The sequence below is a fragment of the Lampetra planeri genome, chromosome 20 (assembly GCF_965212315.1).
Source record: "Lampetra planeri chromosome 20, kcLamPlan1.2.h2, whole genome shotgun sequence".
Classification (NCBI taxonomy): domain Eukaryota; kingdom Metazoa; phylum Chordata; class Hyperoartia; order Petromyzontiformes; family Petromyzontidae; genus Lampetra; species Lampetra planeri.
In genome coordinates this window covers 7453291-7470464 of record NC_136126.1, presented here as the reverse complement: position 1 = coordinate 7470464, position 17174 = coordinate 7453291, and the positions used below count along the sequence as shown (strand labels likewise).

The following is a 17174-nucleotide window of genomic DNA, read 5'->3' as shown; positions in this document are numbered from 1 at the left end:
GTACAGCCTACCGTGCTAATCAGAAGTACGAAAGATTGGCCACTTTCGTGGTTATTTGGTCAGGATTGTTATATTGGAGTGATTTCTAATTTTCATTTTTGATAGAATAGTTGAAATATTTTAGAACCCTTATGTGGTCAAAAATTATCAGAAATAAATATGATGATTTCAGGCCAACTCCCGTGCAAAAGCTGCCTGGGTAGTGTCTGCGCTGTCTGGTGATCATTTCCCGGACACATACATGGTTACACATCACCTCGCTTTGGGCACTGCCTTAAACATGCTTAGTCTGGAAAAAAATCCACCTGAACTTTGATATTTTATCAACACAAATGTATTACTCATTAACCATTTGTACACACTCGGTGCTGGGCTGCATAGAGCTGACACACAACAAGAGTTTATATTAAAGTAGCTTTTCAAGCTATGAACAGCTGCCTCCTGTTTCAGCACCTAAAGGTAAAGTTATCTATCCTCTTTGTACGTAAAAAATGTGTTGCTTTAAGGATTTTAAACTCTCAGGAAAGGACAGAGGGGATTTGTGTTTGACTTGTGGTGTAAGGAAACGGGAAAGTGATTGTTTCTGAGTTCAATGTTCAAATGAGAAAGTAGAAATGCATTCGGATGGAAGGCGGATATATGAAACGTGCTAGGTTTGTAGGTTATCATCATCATCATCATCCTTGATGTTTTAAAGCACAGTGGTTCACAAATAATGTGACGAGTGATATCTGAAAAAGCTCCTGGCTTCTTCTTCCCCCTTCACCAACCCACACTAACCAGCGTGGTGAAGTATGGTCAAACAATCCCCACGGACGACACGAGATGCGGAGGCCTTCATCCAGAAATAGATTGACAAATGGGGCTGTAAACAATTGCACTGGATAACTGTTGATGTGATGTGTGCTTCTTGACAACTCCTGCAAGAAGTTTGAACAATGGAGATGTTTCTTGTTTGTTTCAACTCTGTGCAATAATGGCCATTAGCATTACAGCAGAGAAGACAGTGGCCAATTGAGATAAATGGCAGCGCTCGTTAACTATAACTATGGCAAAAGCTTTCCCTGCTTGTGTGCTTTTTCAGTAAAGTCACGTAGGTAAAAAATAGATAAATAAACAACTAAATTAAATCACGACGTTTCGGAGGCAACACAAGCTACCATCTTCAGGTGGAACCGTTACAGCCAAATTCACTGTGAAAAAATGAGAAAACATGAAAAAACAACTACATAAAATCACGTTTCGGAGTGAATTTGTGAATTTGGCTGTAACGGTTCCACCTGAATATGGAAGCTTGTGTTGCCTCCGAAACGTCGTTATTTAATTTAGTTGTTTTTTTTCATTGTTTTTTTACCGACGTGACTTTACCAAAAAAACCAAAGAGTATGAATCCTTGCAGTCACGAAAACTTCAAATCTAGAATTGTGTGCTTTTGTTGGCCAATGCTAACACAACTCTGGAAATTGTATTGGTAGCTGTATGCACTTGTGTGAGGACTGAGGAGGTGTTTATTGTAGCAGTGGATCAAAGCCGTAGATGATCGATTATTATTTAAACACAATAAAGGGTCACTGACCACTTGGCGATCACCATTCACTGTGAGCTCATGTCGTAGCTATGTCCTTCTGCAGGTCACTGAAAACCAAAACAAAAATCGCATATTTAATACAAATTATTTGGTGATGCCGTTGACAGCGGTGCACCATGACAAGGAACATAAAATAACCCAACACTAGATTTGAAGCTTTCGTGACTGCAAGGATTCATATTCTTAGGTTTTTTCGGTAAAGTCACGTAGGTAAAACATCAAAATTAATGAAAATAAAATAAAATAAAACAAAAATCACGACGTTTCGGAGGCAACACAAGTCTCCGTCATCAGGTGGGACCGTCACAGCCGAATTAGCTGCATCAAGCATCAATCAGCTAATTCGGCTGTGACGGTCCCACCTGATGACGGAGACTTGTGTTGCCTCCGAAACGTCGTGATTTTTGTTTTATTTTATTTTATTTTCATTAATTTTGATGTTTTACCTACGTGACTTTACCGAAAAAACCTAAGAATATAACCCAACACGTTCATTTGTCGAAAACACTGCCTTAAAAAGAAAATAACACGTGTGCAATTGGTGATGTTTCAGGCAATGGCTCTAAATCAGCATACAAATCACATCTTTCACACAGTAGAGATATACTCTTCTTATTCACACTCAATATGGGGGTTTGGGTTATATTTGTAGTTCCTATTGTACGCTTCTTTCCACGAGATTAACTCCCCATATCCGTACAGATTTCAGCAGATAATTCTGGACAATAGGACCACTTTAACACCCCTTCAAGATGACTCCTTTTATCCACAAAAATCACGTGGATAACAGTACGACTATCGTGCTTCCAGGAGACAGCTTCTGACTCACTCATCTGCAGTGAAACGCGGACACAGTGCAGTACTGGCATGAATGTGCCACCACTTCTGGGTCAATCCCACAAAAAATAGGAAAAATACTGCATTCTTTGGGTTAAAGCATTTTTAGCCAACTCTGTTGTGGCCACAAACAATACGACTTGCGGGGGGGGGGGGGTAATAGTGTCCGCGGATAAAGAGAGTTTCAACCGTAGTAAGAAAGTTCATCTTGAGAGGTGGCAATAGCTTTGGGAGGACTTCATACCAGCAGTGGAATGAGCATGGTTTGCGGTGATGATTAAGAAAAAGTCATGTTACGCTGGGTCTGCGTTCTGAGCCACGAAAATAACGTCACCTAGTGTGCTGCAGCCGTAATAACATCATCAAGAATCAGAATAATTATTTATACTGGAGGAATCCGATGAGCTATAAAGCTCTTTTCCACATATGTCCAGTCAGAAAATTACAACAATTAAATATACCAAAAACATGTTCGGAGTGCAAATATATACAAATAAAATTACAATTGTGTTATATTACCAGGTGAAGAAAACAGCTATATTCTTGGATCTTTCGGTAAAGTCACGTAGATAGGTTCAAAGAAAATAACAAAAAACAACAATACTTTATATTTTTTCAATAATATTTTCTTAGACCCTATCTATGTGACTTTACCGAAAGACCCAAGAATATGAATTCCTATAGTCACGAAAGCTTTAAGTCAAGATACAACTGAACTAATAGCTTCTTTTTGAGAAGTGACCTGGTCACAAATACAACGTGGTTCAACCACGTGGAAATTGATAGCAGCAAAATAAACAAATACTCTTATATAAGCGCACAACAACTTTATCTATCTGTGATGAACGCTGCACTTTCCGTCGTTTTCATGCAGGGGGCGCTGCAAACCTACGCGCCCCCTGCATGGACGACGGAGACGCAGGGACAGACGTTCGATCCCTTTGGGATCGATCTGCAGACGGCGGTCTTCTCACACGGCCAGCAGCTCTGTGTCACCTTATCTCGATCCCGCAATCCCAAACAGGTGAAAGTCCGCATCAAACCAAACCACCAGCAAGGCCATCTACTTAACGACGAGAGAAAATTCACACGAAATGTCGTTTTCAATGAAGTCTTCCAGATGTAAAATGATATAAGCTTTTAATGAAGAAATACAATTACTGTATCTAAAACAATACAATTCAAAGATGTTTCATTTTGAAACTTCAAAACGGAGCATCGGGTGCTTGCATGAATGCGTTGTTCGTGTGCAATTCTTTTCGTGATTTTCCTGGCCGAAGGTCGCAAACAGTACTGATGTAGCATCATAAAACACATTCCTGCGGAGGGAGCTGGTAGGAACGTTGGGTTGCTCGGTCAATGGCCAGGGTCAACGGCGGCGTGGTGTATTCCGCAAATATGCCCGACTGTGAGGGCGGGCACAAGCCGACGTGAGTAGGTTAAACGTTGAGTTTTATAAGGGCATCACGGGGTGACCAGCCCTCCCCACCCAGCCCCTCCCCACCCAGCCCCTCCCCACCCTCCTCTCTCCACCCAGCCCCACCCCTCCCATTTTTGGATGCAAGACGGACGGACACAATAATCCCCTGTGGGCTGGTGTAACCAGGAGGTTCCTACCAGTATAATATATCGCTGTAGGGAAGCAACACCAGCTAAGGGGGGGGGGGGGCTACTGGATGTGTGTGGAGCCCCTCCACGTGTTCAGGGTGGGAGGGGCGCAGCGAAGGGAAGGGCGGGGGCCGGAAGAGAGAGCGGGGGCCACGCCGGAAGGGGTTGAGGGCGGGGGCCGGAAGAGGTTCGGGGTTGTCGGTGGCGGAGCGAGCGGGAGTGAGCTGGGAGCCGGGAATGTGTGTCCCGCGCGTGACGTCACTCCACGTGAGGCCCACCCCCCCCGCGTGACGTCACTCCACATGAGGCCCACCCCCCTCGCGTGACGACACTCCACATTAGGCCCACCCCCCGCGTGACGTCACTCCACGTGAGGTCCACTCCCCTCGCGTGACGTCACTCCACATGAGGCCCACCCCTTCATTAATATTCATGAGCGGGTTGATTTTCACACTCCCGTAGAAGGTCGAGCGGAAATAAAAAAAGTTTACGCAAATTCGCTTTAAATTTGACGTTTATTTATTGAAAGTTATTCAAATAAATTAATAAATCTACGCAGACGTTTCTTTACAGAAAGTGACGGTAAAAAAAAAATCTACGCGGCTCAGTGCAACATCCGTACGTGACGTCACTGCCAAAGAGGCCCCTCCCACCTCATGAATAATCATGAGCGGCTGAATCTCACGAGGAAACGTAAATGTCCATCTCTAATATTTCATTTTCCGTCCAATTACTTGCAAACAAGCTGGCAATATAAATAATAACAATCTCTGTTGCCCTGTTAGGGCAGATTTAATAACTTAAAGTTCGCTGAGGGTTGTGAATATTAAGTGACTCATGCAGCCCGCTATAGCTGCAGGGTTTGGTGGTATATGTTGTTCACGTCGTTCATTGTGAAAATTCGGTCACAGTTCCTATGATCGCTGTTTCATCGCTTTCATGGCTTTATTTTGGTGATTTCGAGAAGTTTTTTGTTTTGGCCACGTTTTTTTGTTGTAGTACAGAGTTAGACTGATGGCTTTAATCTAAGTTGTCTTGTGGTTGTTGTTTGACTTGCAATCCCACTGGGATTTTTGCACACGGCGTTGGTGTACGGTGTTTTTTGTGCAATATTTTGCTGTCTTTTCTTGGATTTTCTGTTTGCACAAAGTCACTTTAAGATGTTTTCTTGTTCATGTTTGTTGCGGTTGCACCCGATTCAAGAGCCAAATGGCTCACAGGGCTATACCAAATACATAAACTTGAACAAGGCCTCACAATTGAGGCCTTATAATTCACTGCGGCAGGGGGTTTGACAGCCAAATTATCGTGGTCTCTCTGTGTTGTTGTTGTCTTCACAAAGAAAGAGCCATCATAAGTAAGGCAACATCGGAATAGCTCCAATCGTTGCTGTTGCCCCAGCACAATTCACTGCTGAGATCTCAAGCCAACCGACCCCTGCTGCCAAAGCACGTCGTTGTGAGTACTGTCACTTTATCGACCATGTCGTGTGCCCGTGAAATAACTGCACACGTTAAATTTCGATTTAAAGCTTTCGTGACTGCAGGGATACATCTTCTTGGTTCTTTCGGTAAAGTCACGTAGAATTGAAATAATAAAATAACAAAAATAAAGCAATGAAATAATTATGAAACGTAATAAAATAATTAATTTATTACGTTTTCTTTTTATTATTTCAATTCTACGTGACTTTACCGAAAGAACCAAGAAGATGCACACACATTGTACCGTACTCTCCTCTCTCTCTAAAATATGGTCAAATAACAACACAGCGATCCGCACGGCTCGAAGATTAACACAAAAGAACGGGTCTGTCATTAAAGTGCGTCGTGTTACGTTGTTGCAACGACAAAGGTCGTAATCCCTTGGTGTTTCAGCGAGCAGCAGCGGTGTGGGCCGGCTACGGTGCACGAGGGGTTTCATGGGTGGCTAGCAACAACCACGCCCGGCCGCCTTTGTCTCCCCGGTGCTAATGTGTGCGCGCCGCACGGGGTACGCGTTTTAAGGCTGAGTCGACCAAGGGGGAGTCCCGCGACGGGTTCAGATTTTCGTCACTCGATGTTGGCCGTGAGCGGGAATCGTAACTTGAGAGAGAGCCGGGTTCGTTGTGTAGTGTGCTAACCACTGCGCCACCGCTCTCCCCACACACGCCACTACGCTTTAAATCAATAAATATAATCAGCTTACACTATGAGACCTCCTTTACCAGTGACAAAATATAGTGATAGGTTTTTACCCTTTCAACTGGTACAAAAACTGACACCTTTATACAAGAGATCATGTTTGCAATAACCACAACATAAGCAGTCAAAATGCAAACAAAAAGAAACAACTCTGATAATGATATGCAACTGTCCTTGAAGTTGATTGGTCCACACCCGAGACAGCTTTTCTTAGAGCCTAGTCTCCATTGGTGTTGGACCAGATGACGCCAAAAGGCGTACGACTCAAAATCAGCGCACTATCAGAGTATTGAGAGCTCGGGGTAAGCATTTATACTATGAGACCTCCTTTACCAGTGGCAAAATATAGTAATAGGTTTTTACCCTTTCAACTGGTACATGAGAGGCACGACAACACAAGCAGTCAAAATGCAGCTGGCGTCATCTGGTCCAACACCAATGGAGACTAGGCTCTAAGAAAAGCTGTCTCGGGTGTTGACCAATCAACTTTTCAAGGACAGTGCATATCAGAATTGTTTCTTTTTGTTTGAATTTTGACTGCTTGTGTTGTGGTTATTGCAAACATGATCCCTTGTATAAAGGTGTCAGTTTTTGTACCAGTTGAAAGGGTAAAAACCTATTACTATATTTTGCCACTGGTAAAGGAGGTCTCAGTGTAAATGCTTACCCCGAGCTCTCAATACTCTGATAGTGCGCTGTTTTTGAGTTGTACACCTTTTGGCGTCATCTGGTCCAACACCAATGGAGACTAGACTCTAAGAAAAGCTGTCTCGGGTGTGGACCAATCAACTTCAAGGACAGTGCATATTATCAGAGTTGTTTATTTTTGTTTGCATTTTGACTGCTTGTGTTGTGGCTATTGCAAACATGATCCCTTGTATAAAGGTGTCAGTTTTTGTACCATTTGAAAGGGTAAAAACCTATTACTATATTTTGCCACTGGTAAAGGAGGTCTCATAGTGTAAATGCTTACCCCGAGCTCTCAATACTCTGATAGTGCGCTGTTTTTGAGTTGTATGCCTTTTGGCGTCATTTGGTCCAACACCAAGTTGAAAGGGTAAAACCATATTACTATAATCAGCTTAATCCCTGAATATAGAACAAAAACATTCGTCAGTTACACAAAAATATATAATAAGTGACGTTTCAGGCACAGGTCCTTCTTCATAGCACGTAAATAAGTTTATGGAAATATTTATTTATTTATGAAGAAGGACCTGTGCCCGAAACTTTATTTATGTGCGGTGGAAAAATAAATGTTCACGTATGTGTCATGGAGAAGGGCCATTGCCTGAAACATCGCCGACTATATATTTTTCTTTTAAGGCCATCGTGCTTGTACACCACTGCCAAAGCAGCAGCAACAGCAGAATCACCAAATAATTTCCACAAACATGAAGCCGGCTCATATTGATCGAATTGTGAGTGGCACGCCTAACCGTTCCCCTGGCTTGTGCCCCTGCCGCTGGTGCTGCTGTGTGTGAAGGCGGTGAGTGTCGTGCCTCTCATGCGTGCAGGGATGGCATCTTCAGGGTCACTTACTGCCAGGCTACGCTCCCTGTACAGCCCTTGTGCAGCATCAGCAGCGGCGGCGGCAGCGGCTCACTCACCTGCACAGCTCAACTTCGTGCACGGCCGACAGACGATCCCTGATAAGTCGACCGGTGGGCCGGAGTTTGACGTCGTCAATCCTGCTACAGGTTCGTGGCCTCGCTCATTTCTCATTCAGTCACGTAAATGTTGTTGTTCAGTGCCCACCGCCGAAGGTGCTGTTCTCTTTGTGTTGACAGGTGGCCTACTTTGCCGGGGCCAGGCATCTGGCGCAGTAGACGTTCAGGCGGCCGTGAAGGATGCCCGAGAAGCATTTGAGGGGTCCTGGAGGGGCCTTTCAGGCTCGGAGCGCAGCCAATTTCTCCTGCGAGCATCTGCAATAATTAAGGTGAGACCCGTACCCTTTTTTATACCGGCACATCTGAGCATCTCGCAATGCAGGTGGTTTTCCGCTGGCTGCCTGAAGTACTGCACCGCAACCAAACCCTTAAATGCTGCCATCACAAGACATCAGAATCTAGCTCGGGGCCAAGCAGGGCTAGGGGCGGGGATAAAATGTCATCGGCACGGGTTCTGCAGTGGAAAAGCAACCTGGCGCCTCCTGAGCTGCTCTGGGCTGGCTCGGTACGGTCCTGGCACGGCTCAGTCGACTGCTCGATGAGGACCTTCACACACCGTGCAGGTCCACAGGGTTATTTGAGCACACTTCATCAATCAGTGCACGTTGGTGAAGCTGAGCATAGATGTGGGAGTGCGGAAGTACAGTACAACAATGGGTTTTGCCGCACTGCCCTCAGCTGCTCACTACTTTGCTCCTCAAGTCCTTTAAAATAACTTGCATGCACATCATGAATTCACTCTTTAATAGACATAAAGGATTTTCACTTGTCCATTTCTAACTCCTCTTTGTGTTGTACAACGAATGGGCACTTCAAATGCCAAGGCTTCATGTAGTTCTCATTGTGCAGGCCTGCCAGCAGAAGTTTGGCAATGGTGAATTATTCAAATTCCAGCCTCTAAACATGCTCCCACGCATAGTTTAATAATGTTTAACATAACACCGAGGCAATTAACAACGAATGGCAAGCACTGCTCTTGTTCGTTGGTCGCAGCCACAAGCTGCGTAACCAATCTTCTTAGATGTGGGAAACCTCTCACCCCATCCGAACAGCGGGTGGCTTTGTCTCTTCCTGGAAACGCCACTGGTACTTTTTTCAAAGGGGCGAGCTTTTCAAAGAGGCTTCTGAGCCAAGGTGGCATGTCGTGAAGCGGAGGGGCGATGTCGAAAGGTCGTTTTGTTTGCTGCGCAGGAAAGGAGGGAGGAGTTGGCCATGATGGAGGTGAAGGACACGGGCAAGCCGGTGTACGAGGCGCGAATGGATGTGGACTCGGGGTGGCAGTGCCTGGAGTACTTTGCGGGACTCGCTCCCACCATCGCCGGTACCGAAATCAGGCCGTGGGCACCGGGGCTTCTTGGGATGCCTTCGGCTGTTAGAAGTGGGCGTCCAGCCAGCAGAGCCTGTTGTGTGAACTTTTTTGCTGCATCGACAATGGCTCGTGAATGATTGTAAATGCCTCATAAAACGTTGACGATGAAGAAAAAAATATCCAGTCAATTTATACTGTAATGTTTTGAGAGTGAATTCTATACATTGCTGCTTTAGAAAATACAATTCCATCCTTTGATAATGCAAATATATTGGTAAGTCCATAAGGCGCTGTGGTGATAAATGAGTTTGCAGCATGTGTAAATGCACATTAATTTTATGAGAGGCAGTGAAAAAATGGGATTGCAGTATATTACGTAACTTACAATCACTTAAAATCTGATTTAGTTAAGAGACCACATGATAATCATTGTGGACAACAGAGGGCAGTAAAGTGAAATCAAGTGTTGCACTTTACCTCTATGCTGCAACATCTATGCTCGCTGCCTTCGACATGCACTGATCAGCGTGGTGAAGTATGGTAAAAAAAAATTCCCATGAATGACCCACACGGTGTGGGGAAACCCTTGTCCAGCATTGGTTTGACAAAATGGCTGTACGTGTACAAATTACATTTACATTATTCCCATTTGTGGTTGAGAAGTGTGAGTTTGTGCACTTTTTTAAAAACTGCCTCCTCAAAAGCATTTTTGGCAGCCCCTCATTTCGAGAATACATTCACAATCGTCTCAGACCAATACGACCCATTCATTGTCTTGATGCCTATGCACAGAAATAGGACTCGCTAACTCACCGCGCGCTGTCTTCCCCCCATCGTCAGGACAGCACATTCAACTCCCTGGCGGCTCCTTCATGTACTCGAGGCGCGAGCCGTTGGGAGTGTGTGTGGGCATCGGAGCGTGGAACTTCCCCTTTCAGATCGCCTGCTGGAAGTCTGCCCCAGCCCTGGCGTGCGGTACCGTGCCACCTGCCTGTCTCACACTTGTATTCAAGATTGAAGTGTTGAGAGCAATTGCAAAGGAGATACCAAAGCAGAAACTCCATCACCTGGCCATGGCCTGGTCTATGCCAGCAGAGGGGAACCGACAGTATCCGGCCCGCAACTTCATTATATCTGGCCTGCGGCAATATGAGGCCTGCCAATCCACTTAGAAACTACCAACAAACAATATGTATCCGTAACTGCGGAGATCTTAGTCGCACTAATCGGGTAGTAGAGGGGAATATTGCCAACCTAACAACACTGTTTTTAATTCTAGAAACACACTTAGTCACTTATGTTACTGTCAGGGCCACCTGCAATAGCATAAGTGATTGAGCGTGTGTGTTAATGTGTCGACTGCCAAAGGCATTTGAGATTCCTATTTGCCCCTCAGTGAAAAACAGTTTCTCCACCCCTGGTATTCATCATCAGTATGAATGCTTCTTTGGAATTGTCTTGAGATATTTAGCAATTAAATTTACAGTCGGACATAAACGCCACGCATGTGCTCAGCCAGTGACCACCTAAATGATGCAATGCAACACCACAAACAAAAAAGCATCGTCCTCAGCCCAAAGCTATAATCTTCGTTGCAATTTATGGCATCAACGTTTGCAATGAATGCTACCATGTGTTTCCTTGTGCAGGCAATGCGATGGTATTTAAGCCGTCGCCCCTCACTCCGCTGACCGCCGTGGCTTTGGCGGAGATTTACACCGAGGCCGGTTTACCACCGGGCCTCTTTAACATCGTCCAGGGCGATGGGGAAACCGGGCAGCTGCTTTGCTCCCATAACGATGTGGCCAAGGTGTCCTGCACTGGCAGCGTGGGCACAGGCGTCAAGGTGAGGGCTCCAGCACTCAGGCAGGAGAGGCGCGTGCTTCTGTGGACATTTACAAGTGAATGAGCCAGGTGCATGGAAGAGCCTTTTCTTATCAGCACTTAATTCCAGCTGGAACAGTCCGGAACGTGGCTCCGGGAATTGTTTTAGCAGGTCGCATCCATCCCGCGTTATGTGTGATAAACACGTGGAAATAGTGCTCAGGGCTACTGGATGTCCTTAAGGACAGTACTTTATATTATAGAGTTTAAAAAATGTTTATTATGGATAAGCATACCTTGTACAACAGTGGTGGTGCCTTATGCCACAAATCCCTACCTAAAGTCAGCCTAGCAGTGTTCTGAAAACTATTGATAGAGAAATGAGGCCTGCATACCATGAACTTGTACATTCGTGTACACTCAGGCTAAACTTGCTTTAGCATTTTATTTTTTGCCAATAATAATTTGTCTGCATGCGATAATTCACCCTCATTTAAACAAATTTTAGGGTCACATTTGTTCAACAAATGTTATTTTTTAAATCAAAATTGTATGACCTTCTAAATATTTTCTGGTTTTTGCCTCATCTGTACAGTTTTGTTATCCTCTTTAACCTATATGTAACATGAGAATTCGATTTGCATATATTCTGTTTGAAATGTAAATATCCATTGTCACATGCTTTATTTTACATGTACATCATGAGCATAATCATTTAAATGATGCATTTTTATATTCGTCTATATTAGCAAAGCCAGATTTTTTTGATTTACTGCCTCTGTGCAATCAGGCTTCTATCTAAATCTTTATCACAAGTGTCTTAAAGTCAACCGGCTAATCAACGGTCATGATTCAAGTGCGATTTTTCAGGTTAGTCTGCATGTTGAGCATTTCTTCTCTGGGGCCCAAGACAACCACCAGCAAGTAGCGCGTGGCAAAAGCTTGAGAGAAGAAATTCTCAACACAGCGCAACCACGACAACCACACTTGGATGACAAGCGACTGCGCAAACTCGTGTTAATTTCTACAACAAAAATATAATGGGACCTTCTTTGCCAGTACCAAAATATGAGAATAGGTTTCCCCTTCTTCTTGGTTCTTTCGGTAAAGTCACGTAGAATGGAAATAATAAAATAATAAAAATAAAACATAATAAAATTATTCTCACGACGTTTCGGCCACAAGCAGCCGTCCTCAGGTGGAGAACAGGTCTGTCGAGAAGACAGACCTGTTCTCCAATTATTTAATCATGTTATATTTTTATTATTTTATTATTTCCATTCTACGTGACTTTACCGAAAGAACCAAGAAGATGAATCCCTGCAGTCATGAAAGCTTTAAATCGAGGTTTCCCCTTTTTTCTGGCAACAAAACAAACAGATGTTAACCAAACTGAAACCTTCTACAAGGAATAATTTCTGCATTAACCACAATACTTGTGGTCAGAATGCAAACAAAAAACGTACTCTGCTAATATATGCAATATACATGCTTCTTCTGTAGGTGCTGCAACAGACAGCGCCAATGATAAAGCCCGTGACCCTGGAGCTCGGGGGAAAGTCCCCCCTCATCGTCTTCAGCGACTGCGACCTGGACAACGCGGTCAAGGCAGCCCTCATGGGGAACTTCCTCAGCCAGGGACAGGTGAGCCGTCTCAGCCCTGGCGGTCCCGCTGGGAAGGCGAATGCCTCCTCTCCTTACCCACCTCTCCTTATATAGTTCAGCCCCAGCGTCATACACCTCAACAAGCCCTTTTATTATCACTGGCAGCTGAAGACCTCTCAAAAACAAGCTTGGCCGTAACAAAAAATGTACCCTTTATTCGTCACTGCACATTTCACTGAGATGGCAAGGGGTACTCTGCTGGTTTGACTTACATACAATTGCACCTACAGCCATTGGACATTTTCCGATAACTACACTGCGTATGATTGTTATGGTGTATGATATTTTCAGTGATCAGTAGTTTCCAATATGCAAAATATATTGCATTCTTTAAATGTGCTAAAATAGTGTTGTGGTTATCAGTTCAGTGAACATAATGAGTTAATTAGTTTTGAGATGAGATTTCAAAGTTCCATGTGTCCCCATGTCATACTCCAGGAAAGCCTCGCTGACTCTTTAGACCCGATTTTTAAGAAGCTCCTTCAGTAGGATGTTTGGCAAATTTTTATACCTCCATCTTCTGGACATGACACAGCCTGGCCGGATTTGAGTCTCATTCTTTCATATGGCATTTGAAAATAGCAACAGGCTACAATTGTATATTTCATTTTCGAAGCCATTCCATGGCATCCAAGGTAGCTGAGGGGAGTCTGCTTGTTCCACCAGAATAATTGTGTTGTGTTGGGCAGTCATCGGCGATATGTCAGATGGTCGGTCTCATACATCCACGCTATCCACCACTGCTTTCCTCCTCAGCGCTGAATCATAGGCATTTGCACCTGTGGTGTAGCATGGTTCACATGAGCCCTGATGGAGAGATGAAATGGGCCTTCTCACCCAGTCCAATCTCCCCACTCTTTTGCAGCCTGGCACCTCGGCCTGTCCGGCACGTGGGCCCCGATGTATGTAGTTGCATCGCCTGCACATTCGATAGCTACGCCACTGGTGTGTGCCTCTGCGCAGGTGTGCTCCAATGCGACACGAGTGTTCGTCCAGCGATCCGTGTGCGAGCGGTTCCTGGAGCGATTGCTGGACAGGGTGAACGCCATCCGCATCGGAGACCCCCAGCAAGACGGCACCACCATGGGAGCCCTCATCAGCCAGAGCCACCTGGACAGGGTGCTGGGCTACGTGCAGAGGGCCGTGCAGGAGGTGGGGTGTGCTCACAGCATCAATAAAATCATGAACGCATAGCACGTCGTGTGTGGTAAACAAGGTGAAGTGTCTTTGTAAAACCAGGTCGTGTGTATGTGGTAATTTGTACAGGGAGCAAAGCTCGTTTGTGGTGGCAAAAGATATGTTCCTGAGGATCCCAGCCTTAAGGGAGGGTTCTTCATGACTCCCTGTGTTCTGGGTAAGTAATGTGGCCACACCTTTAAGCTTACAGTTACATAGATTGATTCCATGATGTGACGTGTTTTCACTCCGTGATAGAATAAAATCCCCAGTTCATTTGTACTGGTCATAGTTTACAGCCCTGAGGCAGTGGTGGAGATTCCAAATTCCTTTGGCTAAGGGGAGTCTTTCCATAGAACAACCACGTTTGACTTCCCCACAAACTGGTACTAATCTTTTTCAAACCAGAGGAGGGATGATAGGCCATGCCAACCCCCTACTAGAATTTGAACTCGCAGCCTTCAAATTTCAAGCTTGCTCACTCTACTGCGAAACCAAAGACATATCATTATTCAATAAATAATATGCTTCTTGGCTTTTATAAAAAAATAATTGCTTGATTGTTTACATACAAATGCACTACCAGGTCCTATATAAATGTATGAATTTTTGCATTTGGAACTGCACCTCGCCAACATATCCACGGTGGCCTTGAATAACAACCGACGGCTGCACTTTTGCCTGACAGCGGAGTGCAGGGACGACATGCAGGCCGTGCGGGAGGAAATATTTGGACCTGTCATGGCCGTCCTCGCCTTTGACACGGAGGAAGAGGTGTTGCAGAGGGCAAATGCGACAGACTTTGGATTGGCAGCCGGCGTTTTCACAAAGTGAGGAACAACACCAACAAATTCAGTTTATACGGCATCTAAATGCAATCACATCTCAAGGTGCTTTACAAAAATCGAAACCTGATTTTGGGGGTAGAAGAGTGAGGTTGGGGAGAATGGGAGCTCAGAGCAAGGGGGGGGCCATGCGGGAGAGAGGAGAGAGAACAGCACTGGGGCGGCACAGCCCGGGATGAAGCGACCAGGGCCCTGCACCAACAACAACTACGGACCCCAGGGACACCAAGGGCAGCACTGACAGGTCCCAAATTCAACTGAATCGTACTCCAGTAGGTAAAAGTCCGTGTTATTTAAGTAATTTCAATGTGCCACTGCTGATACAAGTAATATATAAAGTATGGCTCATGTACATATTCTTCCGTATTATTTTCCCAGATTAGTCTGATGCGTAGGAACTGACTCTTTTAAGGGAGCCAAAAGGTTTATTAATCCAATGCATGGTAAAATACAGGATGTCCGTCTCTGGCTGTCCGTTTGAGGACACATCTTCTATTTTTCACAAAAATTATAATACCCCTAAACCAATCGCTACAAAACATACCAAACAGCCTACAAAATAGCTTTGCCAAAATCTGTATAGTTGCTTTAACAAAATACAAATAATCCTTGAAAAAATTTGTAAAATTGCGAACCAATTACGTGGGTGAAAGGTTGCGCACTTAATGTGCACATCCATTTGCCTACTTCCATACGCACATTTCGTTTTATATATATATACACACCTGCATTACCTTAATAATTGAAGATGCCAAACATGTATTGGCTTGTCATATCTGGTTATTGTTCCATTGTATCCCCAGAGATCTGACTAGAGCCCATCGTGTAATAGCTGCTCTGCAAGCTGGGTCCTGCTACATCAACAACTATAACGTTGTCTTAATGGAGATGCCCTTTGGAGGCTACAAGATGTCTGGTACGTAATGCATCGTCATCATTGCTTAACATTTATTCCATGCCCTTCCAATGAGTCAATTTAGAGGTGCCCTTTGGCAGAGGACACCTGGTGGCAGCTGCAAGGTGAATACGGCACCGGCCTGCAAGTGAGCGTTAGTCTGCCAGTAGGGGCCGATTCTGAAATGTGGTTTCCCAAATAAGCAATTTGTGAGTAACTTATACACTTTTGAAGTTTTGGACCATGACACTGGAAAGCATTGCCTATTTTTCAAACAACGTAGTGGGATTTGTAACACCCCTAGAGAAGCAAATGGTGCCTATTTTACACGCTTTCTTCTAACTCTGTCTGTTGTTGTTGTATCCTCAAATCTTGTAACTAATTTTCAACCCACTTCCCAATGTGGTATCGACTGCAAATTTGGTATACTTATGTCATACTGATGGCAATACTATATTCTATCATAAAAAAATAAAAACAATTTTTTTAAACATTCTTTTTTATATGTTATGCTTCGGCTTGGGTCGAATTGTCCACGCTCAACTGACGTTGGCTGTAATTGGCCACGGTTCCTTTCATTATGGCAAGCTTCGGGGCCACTTCCTGGAGTCGTGGAGTTCTGCCATTACTAGTACATTTCATAAAAGCGTGTTGAAAAAAACGTTTTTTTAAATATTACTTTTTACAGTTCATACACTCGCAGGGCATCTGCTGGGGTTTGAAGCGTGAATCTCTGCAACAAACGTTGTATCACTGTTTTACCTGTCACTGTCACATCACTGTCACTCGAGCGAACTTCTCAACTCAGTTGACTTTCGCCATGTGTTCTTTTCTTATAAAATGTTCATTACAGTTTTGTGTGCTCTCCAGGGTTTGGAAGGGAGAATGGAATGGCCACTGTGGACTATTACACTCAGCTCAAGACTGTGTATGTTGAGATGGGAGATGTTACATGCACACTGTAACACTCACTTCTCGGATTCTTAAAAAAAAAGTCATGCAGCTTTACAATTAAAATTTTAATCAATCAATGTCATTGTCGACATTTGTCTGTGCTTTCTCATAAACGTACTGTTCTGCATATGATCCTGTTTTAAAGATTGCAAAATAAAATCAGTTGCAACACTGCTATTGGGAATGTTAATGACCCTCGAGTGAACTTTCGATTGTAATGCGTATGTTTATTCATAACTTAGAGGTGACTAAATTGTGATTACTACCATGCTACATACAGGGACAAACCCAAGTCTCTGTTTATGGATTTGGCTAAAATTCTTGCCACATTGCAGGATCATGAGAAGTGGTGATAGCATGGGGAGGCCTTCATGCAGCAGTGGATTGACCATGGCTCGTGATGATGACATGAACTTAGGAACATGTTTTTTTGATTTATATAGCATCTAATGTGACATCTCAAAAAACTGTAGAAATGGGATACAATCACGTAACTTGAAGACATTTATATTTGGGGAAGAACTGAAGTGGAAGCCTACCAGGTGGGGGGGGGGGGGGGAGAAAGGAGGCATGGTAGTCATAGAGAAGCATAACGACACCTTGAGCCTTGATTTGAACCG

The 17174-nt window shown here is 44.3% G+C and overlaps 1 protein-coding gene across 6 annotated transcripts; it reads left to right on the top strand.

Annotated features, from left to right (window-relative positions):
• Positions 1 to 357: 357 nt before the first annotated feature.
• ALDH9A1 (aldehyde dehydrogenase 9 family member A1) lies at positions 358 to 16744 on the top strand. Of its 6 annotated transcripts, none has more exons than XM_078603460.1 (13): positions 4643 to 4726; positions 5376 to 5491; positions 7734 to 7916; positions 8007 to 8155; positions 9078 to 9207; positions 10036 to 10170; positions 10845 to 11041; positions 12523 to 12663; positions 13648 to 13836; positions 13951 to 14038; positions 14549 to 14690; positions 15509 to 15621; positions 16471 to 16744. In XM_078603460.1, exons 3-13 carry the CDS (start codon positions 7736 to 7738, stop codon positions 16563 to 16565), a joined length of 1560 nt encoding a protein of 519 aa, XP_078459586.1. In that variant the 5' UTR covers positions 4643 to 4726; positions 5376 to 5491; positions 7734 to 7735; the 3' UTR covers positions 16566 to 16744. The 6 variants fall into 6 exon arrangements, with proteins under 6 accessions (XP_078459581.1, XP_078459586.1, XP_078459583.1 ...); XM_078603457.1 differs by having other exon boundaries at positions 7703 to 7916; XM_078603455.1 differs by lacking the exons at positions 4643 to 4726; positions 5376 to 5491 and adding an exon at positions 358 to 459 and having other exon boundaries at positions 7703 to 7916.
• Positions 16745 to 17174: the final 430 nt, after the last annotated feature.